Below are 17,429 nucleotides of genomic sequence, written 5' to 3'. Positions count from 1 at the left end.
TTTGATTTAATCTAATTTGGACGGTTGTGATTGTGCTTGCCCAAGTAGAAAATTAAACCTAACTGAATGGTTACATTTAACCATGTAAGAAAAGAGGAACGCTTAGTGCACTAATTCACTAGTTTCTTTTACCTCACAGATATTATGTACATTTTTTTTTATTTAACGCACATAAATGATCTATATTGTAATAAGAGACATTATTGGAAGAAAAATAAAGCTTATCCAAAATGTGCAAAGTAGGAAATTCTACCGTGTAACTGGTCGTTTATCAACTAGGATGTTCAAGATTTTTCCGCAAAAAGAGATTCGTATTTTTCGCATGTCAACAATCACTGGACAATATAAAAGGTAGATTGCCATATTCAACCCTCATGCGAAGAATAAAAAAAATGAAGGGATTCCATACACAATATTCTGTCACTCGAGTAATCAAGATCATTCACTCATACACAATATTCGATTCATTTCCAAATATAGCAATTTTGAACTTCCGTCAGAATGTCCCTCGTTAATTATCAATTATTCACATTAGATTAAAAAGGTGAACTACTGTAAATTGCATTGGTTGTGGCCACACACATATGGCACAAACGTAAAGTAGCTCCATTATGATCTTGCTACATCAGTACATCTAACAAAAATGACGGAGAAGACTTCCATGGTAAGCGACGCTATTGTGGCGGTCCACCAATGCCATGAAAGCAAATATGTTATTGAAGCTAAATTTGGAATTATAAACTTGATTCGCTTTTTTTTTTTCCTCTGTTATTACACGCGATATTGAGGGAGATGGCAATCGATCGTTTTAATCCACTCTTATTACCGCAAAAAAGGGTAGATAGGGATTATTCGTTCATAAAATGTAAATCAAAAGTACACTCCTCTCACCAATTGAAATTCTTTCCTATTTTTACACAATTAGTTCTTAACTAGCTTCAACTGTAAAAATATGGTAAAAACTGGCTCTTTTGCTATTTTCTTAACTATAAGATTCACATGTATGTGTATGTATATAAACCGGTTGATCAACTACGATGCTGATGCTGATTTTCTGTGTACATTCGGGGTCGCGCCACGAGAGTTTACCAAAGCTTCTGCATACTTCACCAGCTCAGCTTTCTCAGTAGAGTCTGAGCCTTGGTCTGATCGATCTTTGAGTGGGAAATCCGCAGAACCCTCCCTGCTGAAGGTCTTATACCCGGAGGGGGTTCCCACGTCACTATGCCTTTGAGCCCTGCGTACATCCTTGGGATCCTGTTCCTTTGGACTTCTCCATCTGGGAAGGTCTAAAGAAGCTTTCGATGAACTATGAAACGAAGTTGCAAATATGTTACTTTGACCCTCTTGTCCACCATAAGCTGCTAGTGATTTACTTGAACTGAAAAATGGAGATGGAGACTCGTTATCTTCTGCATATCCAGTTTTCTCTGTTGACACAGCCTGGTTGTGGTAAGGAGTGTCTTTTCCCTGTATGAGTCTCCTAAGCTTGCTAAACAATTTGGTTTTACTCGACATGTTGGTTTTTGTAGCAGATGAATTGTCGACAGAAAAGTCATCAAACTCAGGGGAATCTGTGAAAAATGAAGCTTGGGAGGATGACCATTGTTCAGAATCAAAATCAATGCTCTTATCCCCGAATCCTTCAGTGTTTGCATATTCAACTATTAGCTGCTTGGCTTTCTTCTCTGATCTTGGGCTTAATGATTTACTTAAGTCCCTTGCCACTGTTTTACCAGATTGGGGCTTATAATTCCGCAGTTCGTAGCGTAAGCAAGCATTTATCCACCGGAGGTAAACTAATTCTTCAACATCAGAACACCGATCAACATGGAGTTGCTGAATTTCCTTTGTCAAGTCGTCATTTTCTTGTCTTAAACGCTTACTCATTTCCTTCAATGCTTCTGCCTGCAACAAAGTGTAAAACGTAAATTCTAAAGAATAATGATCAAGGGAAGACACGATAACAATTGAAAACTATGATCAGCTAGTTACCTCCGGATCTTCCAAGATAGAATTTGCAAGGATTTGTGTGGACTCTAGGCTCCGTGCCAATTCAGAATTTTCGAGTTGCAATTTCAAATTAGACTTTTTCAACTCTTCAGCTTCATCCTCCAAATCTTTTATCCTTCTCAACTTCAATTGAATATCTGAATTACTATCAGCAGCTTCGCTATCGTGAAACTTCTCTACTCTTTTCTTCAGAGCTAATATCTGTTCTTTGTTCTGTTCAGCTTCAAATCTGAGTTTCTTCTTTAGAATCTTAATTTTTGCCCTAGTAGCCTCAAGCTCAGCCACCACCTTTGCATGATCGGCCACTTGTGACTCCAGTCTTCGGTTATCTGCCTCTAAGGACTGAATCTTGAGAGAGAAAAGCTTAGCCTCCATACCATTTATCTTCAACTGGTTTTGGAGCTCCATAACAGCAGTCTCCTGCTCCTTAAGGCCATAGTACTCGAGCAACTGGACTTCAAGACTCCGCTCCCTCTCTCGAAGCGATCTAACTGTGTTTCTGAGGTGTCTGATTTCTTGCTCATATTCATCCATATCTGATCGATATGCTTTGGGAGTGTCTGCATCTGACCTAGGAGTTTCGACATTCTTCCTTGGAGAAAACCCAGAATTTGCAGCACCAAAGTCAAATTCCTCCACAAGCTCATTGAACACTGGTAAGAGTAACCCATCTTTGCCTCCACCGTGTTTGCTGCATGGAGAAACACTGGACGTGCAATTAACATTACAGACCTTTGGCATGTGCATCTCGTCCTGTTAAAAAAATACAGAAACATGCTTACTTCACTGAAATAAAATTTAACAAGAACAAAGCCACTCGTTGGGTTCGTCTTAATTAACGGGAACCTCATAACCAAATGCCTCTTCCTATATTGGCAACAGATAATTCCTATATTGGCTCGTAACTAATTGTTATCTGGACATAGAAAAGGTGACCAGAATTTAATACAGATATATTCCCCTTCATGGCCGGAAAATGAAAAACACAGAACACAAGCAATCGCTAGACAAGCAGACAGTTGACAAATTAATGCATGATCAAGTTCCGTCCAAGCAGTAAACCTTCTATGTTTAGTTGCCGCACATAAAAAGGGAAAATAAGGGGAAATAATGAACTGAGAAATTCCATAATCCTGTCTTTAGTTTCCGTAATTGGAAAAAGTAATCCTTAATCATTCAAGTGAGAGGATTATATGGATAATCATAAACAAAAATACACAAGTGAGAGGATTATAACTAGGATGAAATGCTACAAACGCGAATAAATCATTCCAAACTGGTTTTTCCTACTTTATTTTTCATAGTGAAACTACGTCGGCATGTAAAATTCATCTGCTCATATAACCAAGACTCTATGATCCAGAAATACCATTATTGTAATTAACTTGCTACAAAGTTTTGAGATCAATCGACAGCACAAGCAGAGATTCCATAGCATATAACTAAGACTTTATGATCCAGCTAAACGTACATATTTTTCCGAATTGCATGAACTGTGTGATTTCCTTGCGGCATTAAGGTCATCCTTCCGCCGAGGCCTCACTGCCAAATCAACTTCACTTTCTTTATCTGCATACATAAAATGATCAAAACAATGACGAAATCAACAATTAAGTACGACAACAACAAAATGAAAAAAAAAATAAAAAACACAAATGAAGGAGATCAATCTAAAGTGAGAAGACGAACCCGAGGAGCACGAAGAGCGTGGTGAAGGCAGGGAGGGCTTCATCTTTCTGGTTTTGAGACGAGAAAAGAGAAATCCAGCAAATGAGAGAGCAAAAGCCACCCCAACTTTCAACAAAAGGGGCTTAATGTCCCTGTTCTTTCCCCCAACCATCATTAAAAAACCCTAATTGCGAATCATTAACCCACATAATTTAGAAACATATTATGGGTCCACTTCTGCTTCATCTTCCATCTACATCACCACCCCATGTCAGATTAATCCACACAGGAGAAATTGGTAATAATTAAAACACCAACTAAACGTTTCCCAAAACAATAAACATGAACTTAGTTATCAAAAAATGAAGGAAAAAAAATGATTTTGATCAAATTTTATGGCCCAGAAAAAGAAATAATCACATAACCCATTACAGATTAAGCCAAAAGGGTCACAAAAAATGAAAAAAATAAGCAAAACCCAGCTAAATCTAAAAGTCTGATTTGATCAAAGTTCATGCCAAAAAACAGAAAGAATCACATGACTACAGAAAAAAGCCACAAATGATAAAAATAAAATAAGATAAGCAAAACCCAGCTCAATTTATAAGTTTATACATAACCCAGAAAGAGAAACTTCCATAAAACCCATGTCAGATTAGCAACAAAAACTCAGATTAGCAAAAACAAGCAAGCACCTTTTGAATTTATGCTGATTAAAAAAATGAAGCGAGAAACTTACTAGTATTTAATGGAGCTTTTTCTTGGAGGCAACGAATCAGCAAGGATCAAGAGGACGGTATAAAAGTTTTGATTTGGTCTTTGATTTATGTTGCAGTTGAGGATTTGTTTGTTTGTGATTGTATCTCTCTCCTCTCTCTCCTGTCTTTCCTGGGATGATGAAACAGTTAGTAATATAAAACAAAATCTTACATGAAATACTTTTTTAATACAAATGTTCCCACTAATGTTTGTCCTATGTCATGTTCGATGTGATGTGCAAGAAAATGGTTAGAGAGGGATAGAGAAGGAGAGGAGAGAGAGAGGGGATTGAGATTCTGGTTCCAGGTGGGCAAACGAAAAGGGAAAGTGAAGAGGTTTGAGCCCTTTGAATGGAAAAGGAGAAGATAATTAGAGGGTTAATCTAATAATTCAGGAAGGTTTTGGACATGGAAAGTGGTGGATGGGCTATATTTAAGCTGCCTCTGTTTTTCTCCTGTTCTTTTTGCAGTTTTTTTCTTTTCCCTCCATTTGCAAACTATATATTGGGTGGGTGAGAAGGTGGGGAAAGTTGGAATTGTATTAATTATGGGGGTTATTTACTTTTAATGGTCAAAGCGAACCCCTTCATTCCGAATAAATCCAATCTTCTTAAGTAGAATTTGAACCTACAACCATTCAGTAACAGATGATTGCTAATTGTTATGTAACATAATTCTTACTTTTATTATTATTACCAAACATGCTTTCAATTCATCAACTAAGTACTTAGGTAGTACTAAATATCAATATATGTGGATGAAATTATTGAAAGTTTACACATAAAGTACTTAATTTGCAGGCATAAAACAGTAGCCAACTAGTCAGTCCATATATCCGAAAAATAAATTATTGAGTTTCAAAAAGCAAACATATTATTTACTTCATAAAATCTCTAGATTTTAATTATTAAGATTTTACTATGAATACTGTTATTAAGATTCATGACTCTCATTTTTTTCTCTTTTTTCTTTTTTTGCCCTCAATATTATTGGTTTCTATTATTAGATTTCTTTTTTATGTTCTGTATTATTTTTTGGAGATAATTGTTATTAACATAAAGTTTCATAAATTCCTTCTCGGTAAAAGATTGAAGGAGAAACTAGGGGCGGTGTGTAAATGGGTTTTTAAAGGGACTAGGATTATCTCCCCTCCTTTTTCCATCTCGTTCCATCCCCTCATCTTATATTCTTCATTTTGTCTTTCTCATTCTATAAAAAATTAATATAAGATGTTGATATTCTCTATTTTGTCTTTCTCTTTCTATAAAAAAAATTAATATAAGATGTTGACGTAGCTTAACTGTGACTGTTCAAATAAAATAAGAAGGAAGGGGAGGGAAAAAAGAGGGAAGAGAATCCTACTACTTTTTTTAAGTACTGATAACAATCAATTTATTAAAAGGATAAGCTCTTGTTACATCTTTCAGTAAACTAAAAGAACCTTCAGTTAAATCATTCATAATTACTGGTCAAGTGTCTCTCAAACAAATGTATGATTTTCCATATAATGTTACAAATATTTCTTGCTATATATTGCTAGATAAAAGGTGATGAATTAGTTTCTTAGTTAACACCTATGATTGTGTTGGAGAGATAATTTAGTGTGACCGGATTATGGGAAAGTACATCATGTGTCACGATATAAATAGTGGGATATGTATATTAAAATATAAATAACTTAAAATATAAAAAATTTCAATATTTATATAAAAACATATAATATACTACCTGTATTGTGATCACAATAAAAAATTTCTCGTTTGTATTGCGTACAGATGGAGGAGAGAGCCAATTGACAAGAGACTCAAGTTTGCAAGTTTGCATTGATTCCTTACCTACTGTAGATTTCAGTTCCCATGTGCCTGGGAATGGAAAATAAATTAATACTTTTATAATGTCAAAAAATTAAATTAATAATTAGTTTGAACAAATTATTGGAAACTTCCAGCGATATATATCTTGCTTTATTGAATAAATTTTAAGAAAAAGTAATGAAAATAACTTGAAAATTTTGAGTTTTAACGATAAAAACAAAATAAAAGTAAAGTAAATAGTATTAAAATTGACTTTTTAATTAAAAATATAATTTTTTTATAAAAATAAATAGTAGTAAAACCTTTCGATAAAGCTCTCTAAATTTTAATATGTGATGTTAATTGGAAGCCTGAAACGCATTCATGCCACCCAACCAAAGTCTAAAGCATCATTGACCCATAAAATAAAGAAAACAAGTCCAAATCATCCATCAATCCAATGGACTAGATATGTGTTTTGAACAATAAACTGACGGATGTGCACTCTTCAACGGTAATTGTGTTAAATGCATATATGCACATAATTAACTATGACCTTCTACTGTAGCCAATTTCGAGAGACGCATACACAACAAGAGCGTCAAAGTAGTTGTATCTCAAACTTAACACGAGTCTTCATATGTTTTGATTTTTCTACGAAACATTTTTTTAAGGCATCATTCACTAAGATCATTAATTTATTGGGCAATTAACATGAACAATCTTTTTTGACATTTGGTATCATTTTTTATTACCGTAGAAGACATAACAATCACATAACACCAAATCATCTCTGCATAATGTCAAAAAGTAATTATTTCTGCTAATTGCTCTAATTTCTTTCTTAAAGATTGATGTTGATGTTACCCCTCCTTAGTTCATTTTCCTCCCGTTGTTGTAACAAGGAAAATCTCTACAACTCAAAATTTTCCTTCTTTAGGTTTCGTGTTTAGGTTTTCGTTAGGCTCATGTGACATCATGTCACAATTTACGATTATCTTTTTAATGCTTTATTAATTATTCTAAGTGTGTCAATTTTTTTGTCGCGATACATTAGTAAGAATCATATATGGAATATGCTTTACAAAATGGAGTGTTGAAGACGTACATGTAATAGACAATTATTAATTCAAACACGCAATTGTTTGAAGTTGGACAATTACCTGGAATGATCACTTTTGAACATTTAGTTACAGAAATGATTAATTTTTAGTAATGATATATTGATCAATGACACAACCATGACATAACGACCACATGCACAACGATAATATAATGATGACATGGTAAAAATTGATTATTTTTTATAACCAAATATCAAAAAGTAATCATTCCAACCAATTGCCTTTTAAAGTTTGAGTCATGAACAATTAATAGGTTAGCCTTTATGTCACATTCACAGCCCCCATTAAATACCGGGCCCAACTCCACCGTAGCACGATATTATCCACTTTGGGCCCCGACCACACCCTTATGGTTTTGTTTCTGGGAACTCAAATAGAACGTCCCAGTGGGTCACCCATCCTGGGATTGCTCTCGCGTAAACTTGCTTAACTTCGGAGTTCCGTTGAACTCCGAAGCCAGTGAGCTCCCAAAAAGTCTCGTGCTAGGTAGAGATGGAAATATACATATAAGGCTTACAGGATCCACTCCCTAGACGATATGGGATGTTACACTTTAGGAGCAATGAAAAGTTACAATATATAAAGAGAGAATGCAAAAAATGGCGAAACATTCATAATTTCAAAATTGCCCTCTCTCATTAAATTTTCAAATAAAATAAGAAAATCACAAACAAAAAAAAAACCCACAAAGTGATTATTAACTAATTTTATTATTTTTTAAAATAAATTATTATTTTGTTTTTCGCTTTTTGTTTCTTCAAATAAAAAACCAAAAGAATCAACGCGTATGAAAAAAGGCTAGTGTGTGTGTGCGCACGCGCACGTGTATATATCACTATATTTTTTTTTTTTAAAGAGATGATAAAATCATTTACACTAATTATCTTAAACTACATAGAGATGAATAGTTTAAATTCGAGACAATAGACCGAAATCCTTGTCCATGAAGATAACCACCACGTATTTCTCTCAAGCGACCTTTCAATACAACAATCTTGCCATGCACTAATGACACTCGTGAGTGTTCAGAATCTTGAACACGATCATCAAATGGTGCATGGCTTGAACTTGAACACGTTGAGTAGCTAATTGCCATCTTTGAATTATGTTCCACCAGTAGACATCGATATAAATTTAGCACTTAATGCAGTCATAACTAATGAGTTCTTAATGATTACAAAAAACGAAAAGACAAAGAATTAGGTGTGGTAGAGTAATCCAAAGTTAAGGAAAATAGTATTATAAAATGTTATGTTAAAAATATAAGGTGACAGAAAATTCATAAAGAATTCTACTTTTAAAATGATTTCCTTAACATTTTTCTAAATATAATCCTTAATGACCCATGTGACTTTTGTAGGTGGATAATTAGATAGAATATGAATAACATAACGAGAAAATATTTGTCAAAATAAAAGTTCAACGTGAGAATTGGCAGTAAATGCAAGTTAAGGAGGAAAATCGGAGATATACTCAAATTCGTTATTTAAAAAAAATGGTGATTCAAGAGAGACAATATTTTGTAAACCACATCTAGATCACCTCTCTAATAGAGGTGAGACTTACTTATATTGTGGACCCTACGTCTATTAAAGAGAGGGTTTAGGTATGGTTTACAAAATGTGATCTCCCAAGCATTTTCAAAAACAATAAAACCAGTATGATTTTGCCTTTTATTTATATAGTGATGCTAGAGATACCACATTTTTAAACGATATTTTATTGACTACATAGTGTGGCGATTGATGATTGATTTCCTTATTTAAATCCTTAAGAAATGAATTCCACTATCAATTACTATATCATGTAATTTACAAAATATGGTCTAAAAAGTATGGTATCTCCAATAGTTAGTAAATTCGCGTATAATATGCATACATACACACATACTTTTAAAAAATACTTTTGTTTTCTGTACTCATCTTAAATTAGCGTACAATATGCTTAGGAAACATGTACATATGTACTTTTTAAAATACTTATGTTTTTCGTACATGTCTTAAATTATCGTATAATATGCACAATAAACACGTATGTACGTACTTTTTAAAATATCTATGTTTTTATACACTTCTTAACGATTCATTAAATTGCACATTTTTTTAAAACTCCAACTTAACTTTAAATGTGAAAATTTTCACGTTTAATACACATTATTCTCACACATTTTTCAATAATACATATAGAATTTACGTTTTTAATATGTATTTTTAACATATTATAGAAGGCCTTCAGTGGTTTAGCTCTATATCGATAAGAACACATGTATTTGTTCAACAATTCTCTTTTACAATGAATGTAATCTTGTATATATTCTTTATAAAGGACCAAAAATACCTTGCTTACATATCATTGGAAAGTGCATTAAGATAAACATGGCGGTAAGAAGAGGCAATACAAAAGTGTGTTAAGAAGAGGTAATACAAAAGTGTGAACTATAGTCAAAGTGGATCGTCCTACACTAGCATTTCCGCAGAATAACTCTCCTGGAGGCAAGCATATTATAAGAATAGCATCTAGTATGTCCTTTACAATATTTACTGCCCGATAATCAATTCAATAGTAGGTCCATTTTTAGCCTCGGTAAAGTCCATCTTCTTGTGATAGGAATGAACAAGAACAAATAAGTTTTAGCTAATATAATAAAGATACCAATTATCGCTCCAAAACTCCACATTTCATTTATTTCAAATAGCTTATAAACATACGTGTCCAGGATAAATATATTCTAACCTCCCAATAACTGTTACAAGTAATGAAGAAACCAATAAATTTAGATAGAAAGCAAACATAAAATAACCCAAATTTTATACCCGAGTATACTAACTCCTCTTCTGCTTCTGGTAAATCAAAAAGTAATATGTCACATCCTGCTAGGGAATAAATGATAAAAATGATAAACCGTATAGGGTTGGTTGTGCCCAAGAAAGGCACTTGTTACAATGAAATCATGGAGATGTTTAACAAAGTCCAAATAAATATCCCATTACTTGATGCTATAAAGCAAATTCCTTAATTCCGATCGTAGAGTTCAAGAAAAAAGCACAGGCAAGTCAACTAGCGAGGAATAAAACTAACAATCAACTTCCCATTTTTGATGTCCCACAATTGCGCTAGGTTAGAAACTAAGGAGAATGACAGGGGTCACTGGGTCATAAAAGCTAAAACTTGGGGCAGAGGAGGCTAGATTAGTCAAAAGACGGTTATCAGTTCAAGGACACAGGGTGCCTCTGATTTTTCAAGGTAAGAAGGGGTAGGGAAAATGGCTCGAGCCAATGTTTGAGTATCAGGCGCCACATCGCTGAAGTAACCCATGCCATGCTCCTAGGAAAAGCTTGAACGACCTTCAACAAAAGGGTACATGTACTCGAAACTGACACAGGTGGTAAGTAGAGATTACCTAGGGGCGTGAGACAACTCTCTCTAAGGAACTTGGCAAAATAGCCCCGTAAGTTCAGGTGAAGGGGTGCCCCCTCACAAAGGGGGTCGCAGTGACCAGGTCCTTGCGACTGTTTACCAAGATCACAATTCTCTACAAAGTCGTAAGAGTTGAATTACTCATGCCTCAGCCTATTAGTGAACTATCTCTCTAAGGATTGTGGAAAAATGTTCACTAGAAATATTCTTGTTATTGCTTCGACTCATATTCCCCAAAAAGTGGAACCTACTCTAATAGCTCGAAATAAATTAATATATTAAGATACGAAGGTTTCTTATTCCACAACAAGGAAAGCACATTTAGCACCACCTTAGGGGATGACATGGCCTTAAATAAAGTTAAAGGTGAGGTTCAAACAGGAAGGCTTACGGTGGATACCTAGGCACCGGAGACGGGAAAAATGTAAGCGACGAAATGTTTCGAGGAGTTGAAAATAAGTGTAGATTTGGAGATTCCTGAATAGGTTAACCTTTCGAACTACTGCTTAATCCATGGACAGACAAGAGACAACTTGGCAAATTGAAACATCTTAGTAGCCAAAGGAAAAGAAAGCAAAGACGATTTCTGTAGTAGCGGCAAGCAAAATGGGTGCAACCTAAACCGTGAAAACGGAATTGTGGGAGAGCAACATATACGTTGTGTTGCTAGGCGAAGCAGTAGAGTGCCGCACCCTAGATAGCGAGAGCCCTGTAGCCAAAAGCATCACTAGCATGCACTCTAAGCTAGCATGCATAGTTTTACTAAGCGATTATTGTAAGTAGTTTCTCCGATTTATGCCCCGAACTTGTGAACAATTTCCATTTCCACCTAACTTTTATTTCATCGAACTACCATCCTGAATTTTTGTAGATGGTCAATTACCTTCCCACCGTCATACTACTCCACAATGCATCCAAAATTTCGTTCATAGTTATCAGGTGGACAGTGCATAAATGAGCCCAATCCTCTAATTATAAATCATTCTGAAAAGAGTAGGGAAAGCTTAGTTGGGAGAAAGAGTGGAGAGGAATCATATCTGCCCACAACTCATAACTTCTCATTTGTTTCATAAGTATACAATGACTCCTTTTAAAGATAACGATACGAAAACACAAAACAGCGACAGATTTAGGGTGCTCTTCTAAAGAATTACATCACACATGAAGACAGATGGAGCGACAATGAATAAGAGCGCCATGAACACAACAATCTTTGATTTCGGAAGCATGCTTCTAGTTGAACCCTTTCCTATTCCTTTGGTATAGACGCTGCAGTTGCTTCAGTATGGTTTTCCCCAACTATCAGTTGGGCTTTTGTTTCCTCTTCCTTTTCCTCTTTCTTAATTGCTTCAACCTTCTTGAGGTCCAAGAAGCTTGGCTGATTGGTTGACGACAGTAACCGTGCCCACATTCTGTCAGTGATCACAACCTTGTTCTGCTTCTCGGTCACCCACTGCGCATGAAAGAACAATCAACTTGAGCATACGACTCAATCACAAGAATGACAATTCATGGCAGTATCCAAAAATGAGAGTGCTCTTGTATCCCAAATAATGTAAAATCGATTTTTTGCCTATGTTCTTGTATCACTTGCTTCGTCATATTGCCTATTAGCTTTTGAAGGGGAATGTAACATGCTAGAGTTTCCCCACTTCTGAATCATATGTGCTTCCCTTCTTTTACTGAGATAGCTAATTAAACCAAGAGTAACTTTCAACTTACACGGAACGGAATGTAAGCGTGCCTCCCGTTAACAGGGCCGACAGTGAAGCCCGTGTATCCAGCCATCGCACCATGAATGGCACTGTGAGCAAGGAGGGTGCAATATACATTATCAGATGCATTGCTTGGAATTGCACGGATCATGTAAGTAGGATCTGCAAGAAATGAATGACAGTTGTTAGGTTATGTAAGTTGTTCCACCAGACTTTACGACAACATCCGTAGAATCAGACAATAAAAGGGTAATACTTCAAAATCCGAAAAGAGGCAATGTTTCAGTGTAACAAACCTATATATTTGAGATTTATAGTGATATTTCTCTGTTTCAAGAAGTGGTCCTACAAGAACATAATCAAAACCAATACAAATGGTAAGAAGTGGCATACCCACGGTTAAGTCACTTAAAAATGTTAGGGATAAACAATAGCATATGATGTCAACGTCATCAAACAAGTAGGCTACACTGCTTGTGGCTACATTGTTTGTTTAAGATTAAAAGCGTTTGGCTGCTTGACAAAGTCTTCTTGAGTTCCCCGCCCCGTTTTCTAATGGGGGGTAATATCAACACTCTTCTAAAAATCCCCGCCTAGTGCCGCCTAGGCCCTGCCAAGGCACTAGGCGGTTGGCCACGGCCCCGATTAATGCCTAGGCGTTTGAAAATTTAGAAATGACGCCTAGACCTGCTGAGGCACCCGCCTAGACCGCCTAGCCTGCCCAGACTCACCTAGACATCCGCCTAGGTTGCAACTCACTTAGACAGAAAATAGATAACTTTCATTTTGCATTATATTTTTTTAATAAATTGTAAGAGACTTGTTGAATACTTAAATGAACACACATTATATGCTTGTGTCCCCATGTTTTCATTATGTTTCAAATTTTCAATGCTTCATAATATATATGTCATTCTATTTTGTAATTTATGATGTAATTATTTATATTTTAAGTATAAATAGACACTTACTTACACAAAATATAACAGATTTACTTAAGTCTGCCTAGGCGCTCCGCCCGCTGCCCGCCGCCCGTCTTTTAGAACATTGAATATCAAAAGGAAAAAAGGCTACTGTGCATCCCTACCCTATTCCAGAATGGACATGCTTACAACAGCTAAAAAGTGTATAAAAGACAAACCACACTGATGAGGCAGGGCTAACAACATTTCTAACATCAGGCATAGAAATAACGCTGGCATCTTACCCTAATATTTTGCGATAACCAGAGACCAACATCTTGGAGAAGCTTATTTCCAGAAGCATCCTGCTGGTTCATGCTTTCAGCAAGAAGTTCTTGTCCTGCACCTTCAGCCATTACTATAACCAGGTGACCATCCTCCTTCAGTCTTCTTTCAATGTATTCATAAAGTCCACCTGGTCCTTCCAGATAAAAAGGCGATTCTGGAATCAGACAACAGTCAACATCTCGGCTAGCAAGAGTAGCATACATTGCTATGAATCCTGCGTGACAAGAGAGTATCAGAATAAGAACTACATAACAGTGACTGTTACCCCACAGTTAGTCTCGTCATGGATGCACATAGTCAACAACCCAATATATACTAAGGGATATCTAGTCAATATGCAGAGGGCACAATTATTACACATGGTCAGGGAGAATCATATCAATTGGAGAAATAAGATAGTATCAAGTGACATAATAACATCACATCAGAAGCCTATTTTCACATTATCTTCCTAAGATTATAGAGGAATGACACTTTACCACTGTAGCGGCCCATTAACTTGACAAAGCCAATACCATTCTCAACGCTTTCTGCTTCAACATGGGCTGCATTAATGGCTCGTTGAGCCTCCTCAACAGCAGTGTCGAAACCAAAAGACCTGTCTATAACCTAAATAAAAGCAATTATGGAACCCAAAATTAAGACTGCTTCCAAGACCAAATGCTAGATTTAGATCAAATACATCAGACAAGTGATGCATGGAATAAGGGAGTACCGGAATGTCATTATCGATGGTTTTGGGAATTCCTGCCACCACTACTTTGAGGCCACGCCTCCTAATTTCCTGCATTGAATAATGGCAGGTAAATAACAAATTATTGGGCTCAACTTACTTATAATTTCATCCCATATTGTTGCCAACACTCTCAAGATTGTTGAATCTTCCAAATTCTTCGTGCCTGGGTAGCAATGGAGATGAATGCTAGTATGGCCACATCAAACGGAATTACCTCAAAAATCACCGAAGCTCCTTTCTGAGTTCCATCTCCTCCAATTACATAAACCTGACGTGCACAAACATAGTTAGTCTATGCACAGAATTTGTTTGAAGAAAGAAAAGGCAGCATAAAATGAAATCTGAAAATCTAGAGTAACATAAGACAAGATCGACCTGATTAATTCCTCTGTCCTGGATGCTGTCCACAATCTTTGAGGTAACATGCCCACCTCGCGAGGTTCCAAGGATGGTGCCACCTCGTTTATGGATGTCATTCACAACCTTCGGTGTTAAGGGGATTGTATTTCTGGCATAAAACCCTCTATATCCACCCTACATGGAGAAAATTACTTCCTTAGTTCATGACATTGTTCAACCGTATGATAAAAGATTATCATTGAATTGAAGGCCAAATTATCCACCAACAGGCCTAAAATTATAGTCTGTTATATTTACCTCATGTAGAATGAGAGCAAGGGAACAAAAAGGTTCGGTTAACTTTTTATTCATGCACATTTGCACAATTTATTCTCCTATTTTGCAATATGAAGATGGAGATTTAAAATGTCTTTGAGTATACGTCAAATATGCCTTACCTCTATTCCAAGAATTCTTTTGACACCATACATGTGGTACAGACCACATACTATTTCCCTAATAACTGTATTCAGTCCTGGACATAGACCACCACATGTCACAATGCACGCATGCACATCATTTGACTCGAAATACACCTGAGAAATATCCAATTGCATGTGATTTGTCTGGAATACATAACACAAGGACGATAAATACAGGGAAAAAATTAGGAATGTAAAACCTTCTGACGTGGTCCAGAGCGTCGAAAGTGTGTCCCCCTTGGACTATCCTTATGAACAACAATCTATACAAAGCAAAACATTATAGAATTAGAGAACCTGAAGTTGTAACATATAGAAATGTTCATATCAGTACGAATTTGAGCAAAAAACAAATGCATTATTAGTAGAGCACCTTTTGAGCAACGGTATCATCTGCATTAACGAAATACTGCCTGGCCAAAGCAAGATCAATTTTGTGAATTATAAGATCACAACAAAATAGTGTTGAACGAAACACAATTGCAGTGAATGTAAAGCAAAGGAGCTGAAAGAGTCAAACTTACTTAACAACCGAATAGGACGGATTGTCTTGTAATGGATTGGGATATGTCTGCGAGATGCCACAAAACATATAAAACTGCGTGTTAGATTTCGTTTCCCCTTGCAGCAAAACAATCCAGTTAGAATTCTCATACAGAGAACTAATTCACCCCTCAAAGCACACTTAGCAAGCACAAATGTTAGAAACACAAAAATTATAGAATTTGTTTTCCGTGGATAATTAACGGCCTGTTTAGGACTCTTCTGCTCCCTTTTACTTGATCTTCTTTTATTAAAAACACGCAGAAATATTCATTTCAGATCCAAGCGCTTCCTCAAATAGCAGTAGGAAGTGCTTGACGAAAAGCCGCTTCTCCAAAAAGCATTTCCACAACCCATAAACGCTTGAAAGTTTTTCTCCATACGTAATCAGAAGCACTTCTGATTGGCAGAAACCGCTTCTAACTCTTCCAGAGGCACTCCAAACAAGCCCTAAATGTCATCACTTTTTTTCATTGAATCAAATCTAAAACAAATAATGTTAGTCATAACAATTTAGCAATATCCACCGGGCACAAAATACCAAAAACAATTAAAAAATTAAAAGAAAAGTCGCCACAATTCTGGTTACTGAAGAAACAACTAAAAGCTCAAGAACCTAATTATATGGAAATCAGATTACTTAACTTAAAACGCAACTTAAACAAGTCCCAGAAACAACAAAAGAACAAATCGAAAGCTTTTTTGTCATGGATCCAGTCATGCCAAAACGCTGCGTTTCACTCACCGCCTAAAAGCAACCGCCACTACAACACCGAACATGCGAAACACCAACCAGAAGAAGATCGCATGTTTTTAGCAGCTACAATTATTAAATTTTTTTTTTTTCGAATTAAAAAAAAAAAAAAGCAATCCAAGTCTGCAAGTAAGTAGCATGTAACACTGATAATCCGATTAACTTTTTTCTGATCAGCCAAACAAAGCCTTAGAAAAGAGAGAAGTAGGGGGAGAGAGAGAGAGAGTTACGGGGAGATCGGGGATGTAATCAACTAAGTGAGGAACATCTTCGAGGACGTAGCCACCGGGGCCCGTGGCGATTTTGGGCTCGGAGTTGTCGGAAATTGCCATGCTGCCACTGGAGGGGCCGTTCACTCGGGGAGTGGAGGGGCTGGAGGTGGGAGGGGAAGCCGAGAAGTAGCGAGGGTGATCGGGAGTCGCAGTGTAAGAGTTAGTAGGGTCGAAGCAGCGGAACCTGGGCCTAGAAATGGAAGCGGTGCTGGCCATATCTCGAGATTCGGGACTAGTACTAAAAAGGCAAGATACTGCACCGCGTATTTATAGCCGTTGATGACGATTAATCGGACAGCTCCCACGTATTGACTTGGAAAATTTACTTTTCTAATTTCATTTTTTATGTGAATTTCTTGGGCGAGAATTTAGAACAGTTTCAAAGATGTTTTGAGAATGTATTGAATTATTTCTACGTACAAGGATGGGTTTGTCAATTCACATCTTTGTGGCGACGGTATTATATTTAAAATTTATGTTATTTTTTTGATACGTCATGGTGGTGTTAAACGCGTTCCACCCAAGTCAGCCACTTTCTTTCTTCGTATCTTTTATTGAAATTATT

The 17,429-nt window shown here is 36.3% G+C and overlaps 2 protein-coding genes across 2 annotated transcripts; both read right to left on the bottom strand.

The window, feature by feature from the left end:
- Window positions 1-866: 866 nt before the first annotated feature.
- Window positions 867-4,888, bottom strand: LOC103936379 (protein CHUP1, chloroplastic). The gene is made up of 5 exons (XM_009346215.3): window positions 4,421-4,888; window positions 3,703-3,934; window positions 3,485-3,582; window positions 1,996-2,766; window positions 867-1,908 (listed from the first exon to the last, which is right to left on the bottom strand). Exons 2-5 carry the CDS (start codon window positions 3,854-3,856, stop codon window positions 1,033-1,035), a joined length of 1,899 nt encoding a protein of 632 aa, XP_009344490.2. The 5' UTR covers window positions 3,857-3,934; window positions 4,421-4,888; the 3' UTR covers window positions 867-1,032.
- Window positions 4,889-11,781: 6,893 nt separating this feature from the next.
- Window positions 11,782-17,042, bottom strand: LOC103936378 (ATP-dependent 6-phosphofructokinase 6). Its single transcript, XM_009346214.3, has 13 exons — window positions 16,823-17,042; window positions 15,820-15,866; window positions 15,669-15,708; window positions 15,496-15,558; window positions 15,272-15,409; window positions 14,850-15,008; window positions 14,689-14,742; window positions 14,454-14,522; window positions 14,218-14,347; window positions 13,696-13,952; window positions 12,785-12,833; window positions 12,496-12,650; window positions 11,782-12,226 (listed from the first exon to the last, which is right to left on the bottom strand). The coding sequence occupies exons 1-13, from the start codon at window positions 16,922-16,924 to the stop codon at window positions 12,023-12,025; spliced, it is 1,467 nt and encodes a 488-aa protein (XP_009344489.2). The 5' UTR covers window positions 16,925-17,042; the 3' UTR covers window positions 11,782-12,022.
- Window positions 17,043-17,429: the final 387 nt, after the last annotated feature.

The sequence above is a fragment of a genome, unplaced genomic scaffold, assembly GCF_019419815.1.
Source record: "Pyrus x bretschneideri cultivar Hongxiangsu unplaced genomic scaffold, Pyrus_bretschneideri_v1 Contig26, whole genome shotgun sequence".
NCBI classification, from domain to species: domain Eukaryota; kingdom Viridiplantae; phylum Streptophyta; class Magnoliopsida; order Rosales; family Rosaceae; genus Pyrus; species Pyrus x bretschneideri.
The sequence above is the reverse complement of the archived record's forward strand: the minus strand, read 5'-3'. Positions and strand labels throughout refer to the sequence as shown.

Excerpts from the sequence above, each read along its gene's own strand:
- LOC103936379 (XM_009346215.3), bottom strand. The coding sequence starts at position 3,856 with ATGATGGTTGGGGGAAAGAACAGGGACATTAAGCCCCTTTTGTTGAAA. Across the intron at positions 3,583-3,702 it reads ACGCTCTTCGTGCTCCTCGG|ATAAAGAAAGTGAAGTTGAT; the intron begins GTTCGTCTTCTC and ends TTATGTATGCAG. Across the intron at positions 1,909-1,995 it reads CTATCTTGGAAGATCCGGAG|GCAGAAGCATTGAAGGAAAT; the intron begins GTAACTAGCTGA and ends ACTTTGTTGCAG.
- LOC103936378 (XM_009346214.3), bottom strand. The coding sequence starts at position 16,924 with ATGGCAATTTCCGACAACTCCGAGCCCAAAATCGCCACGGGCCCCGGT. Across the intron at positions 15,009-15,271 it reads AAAGAATTCTTGGAATAGAG|GGTGGATATAGAGGGTTTTA; the intron begins GTAAGGCATATT and ends TTCTCCATGTAG. Across the intron at positions 14,348-14,453 it reads CCATCGATAATGACATTCCG|GTTATAGACAGGTCTTTTGG; the intron begins GTACTCCCTTAT and ends GCTTTTATTTAG.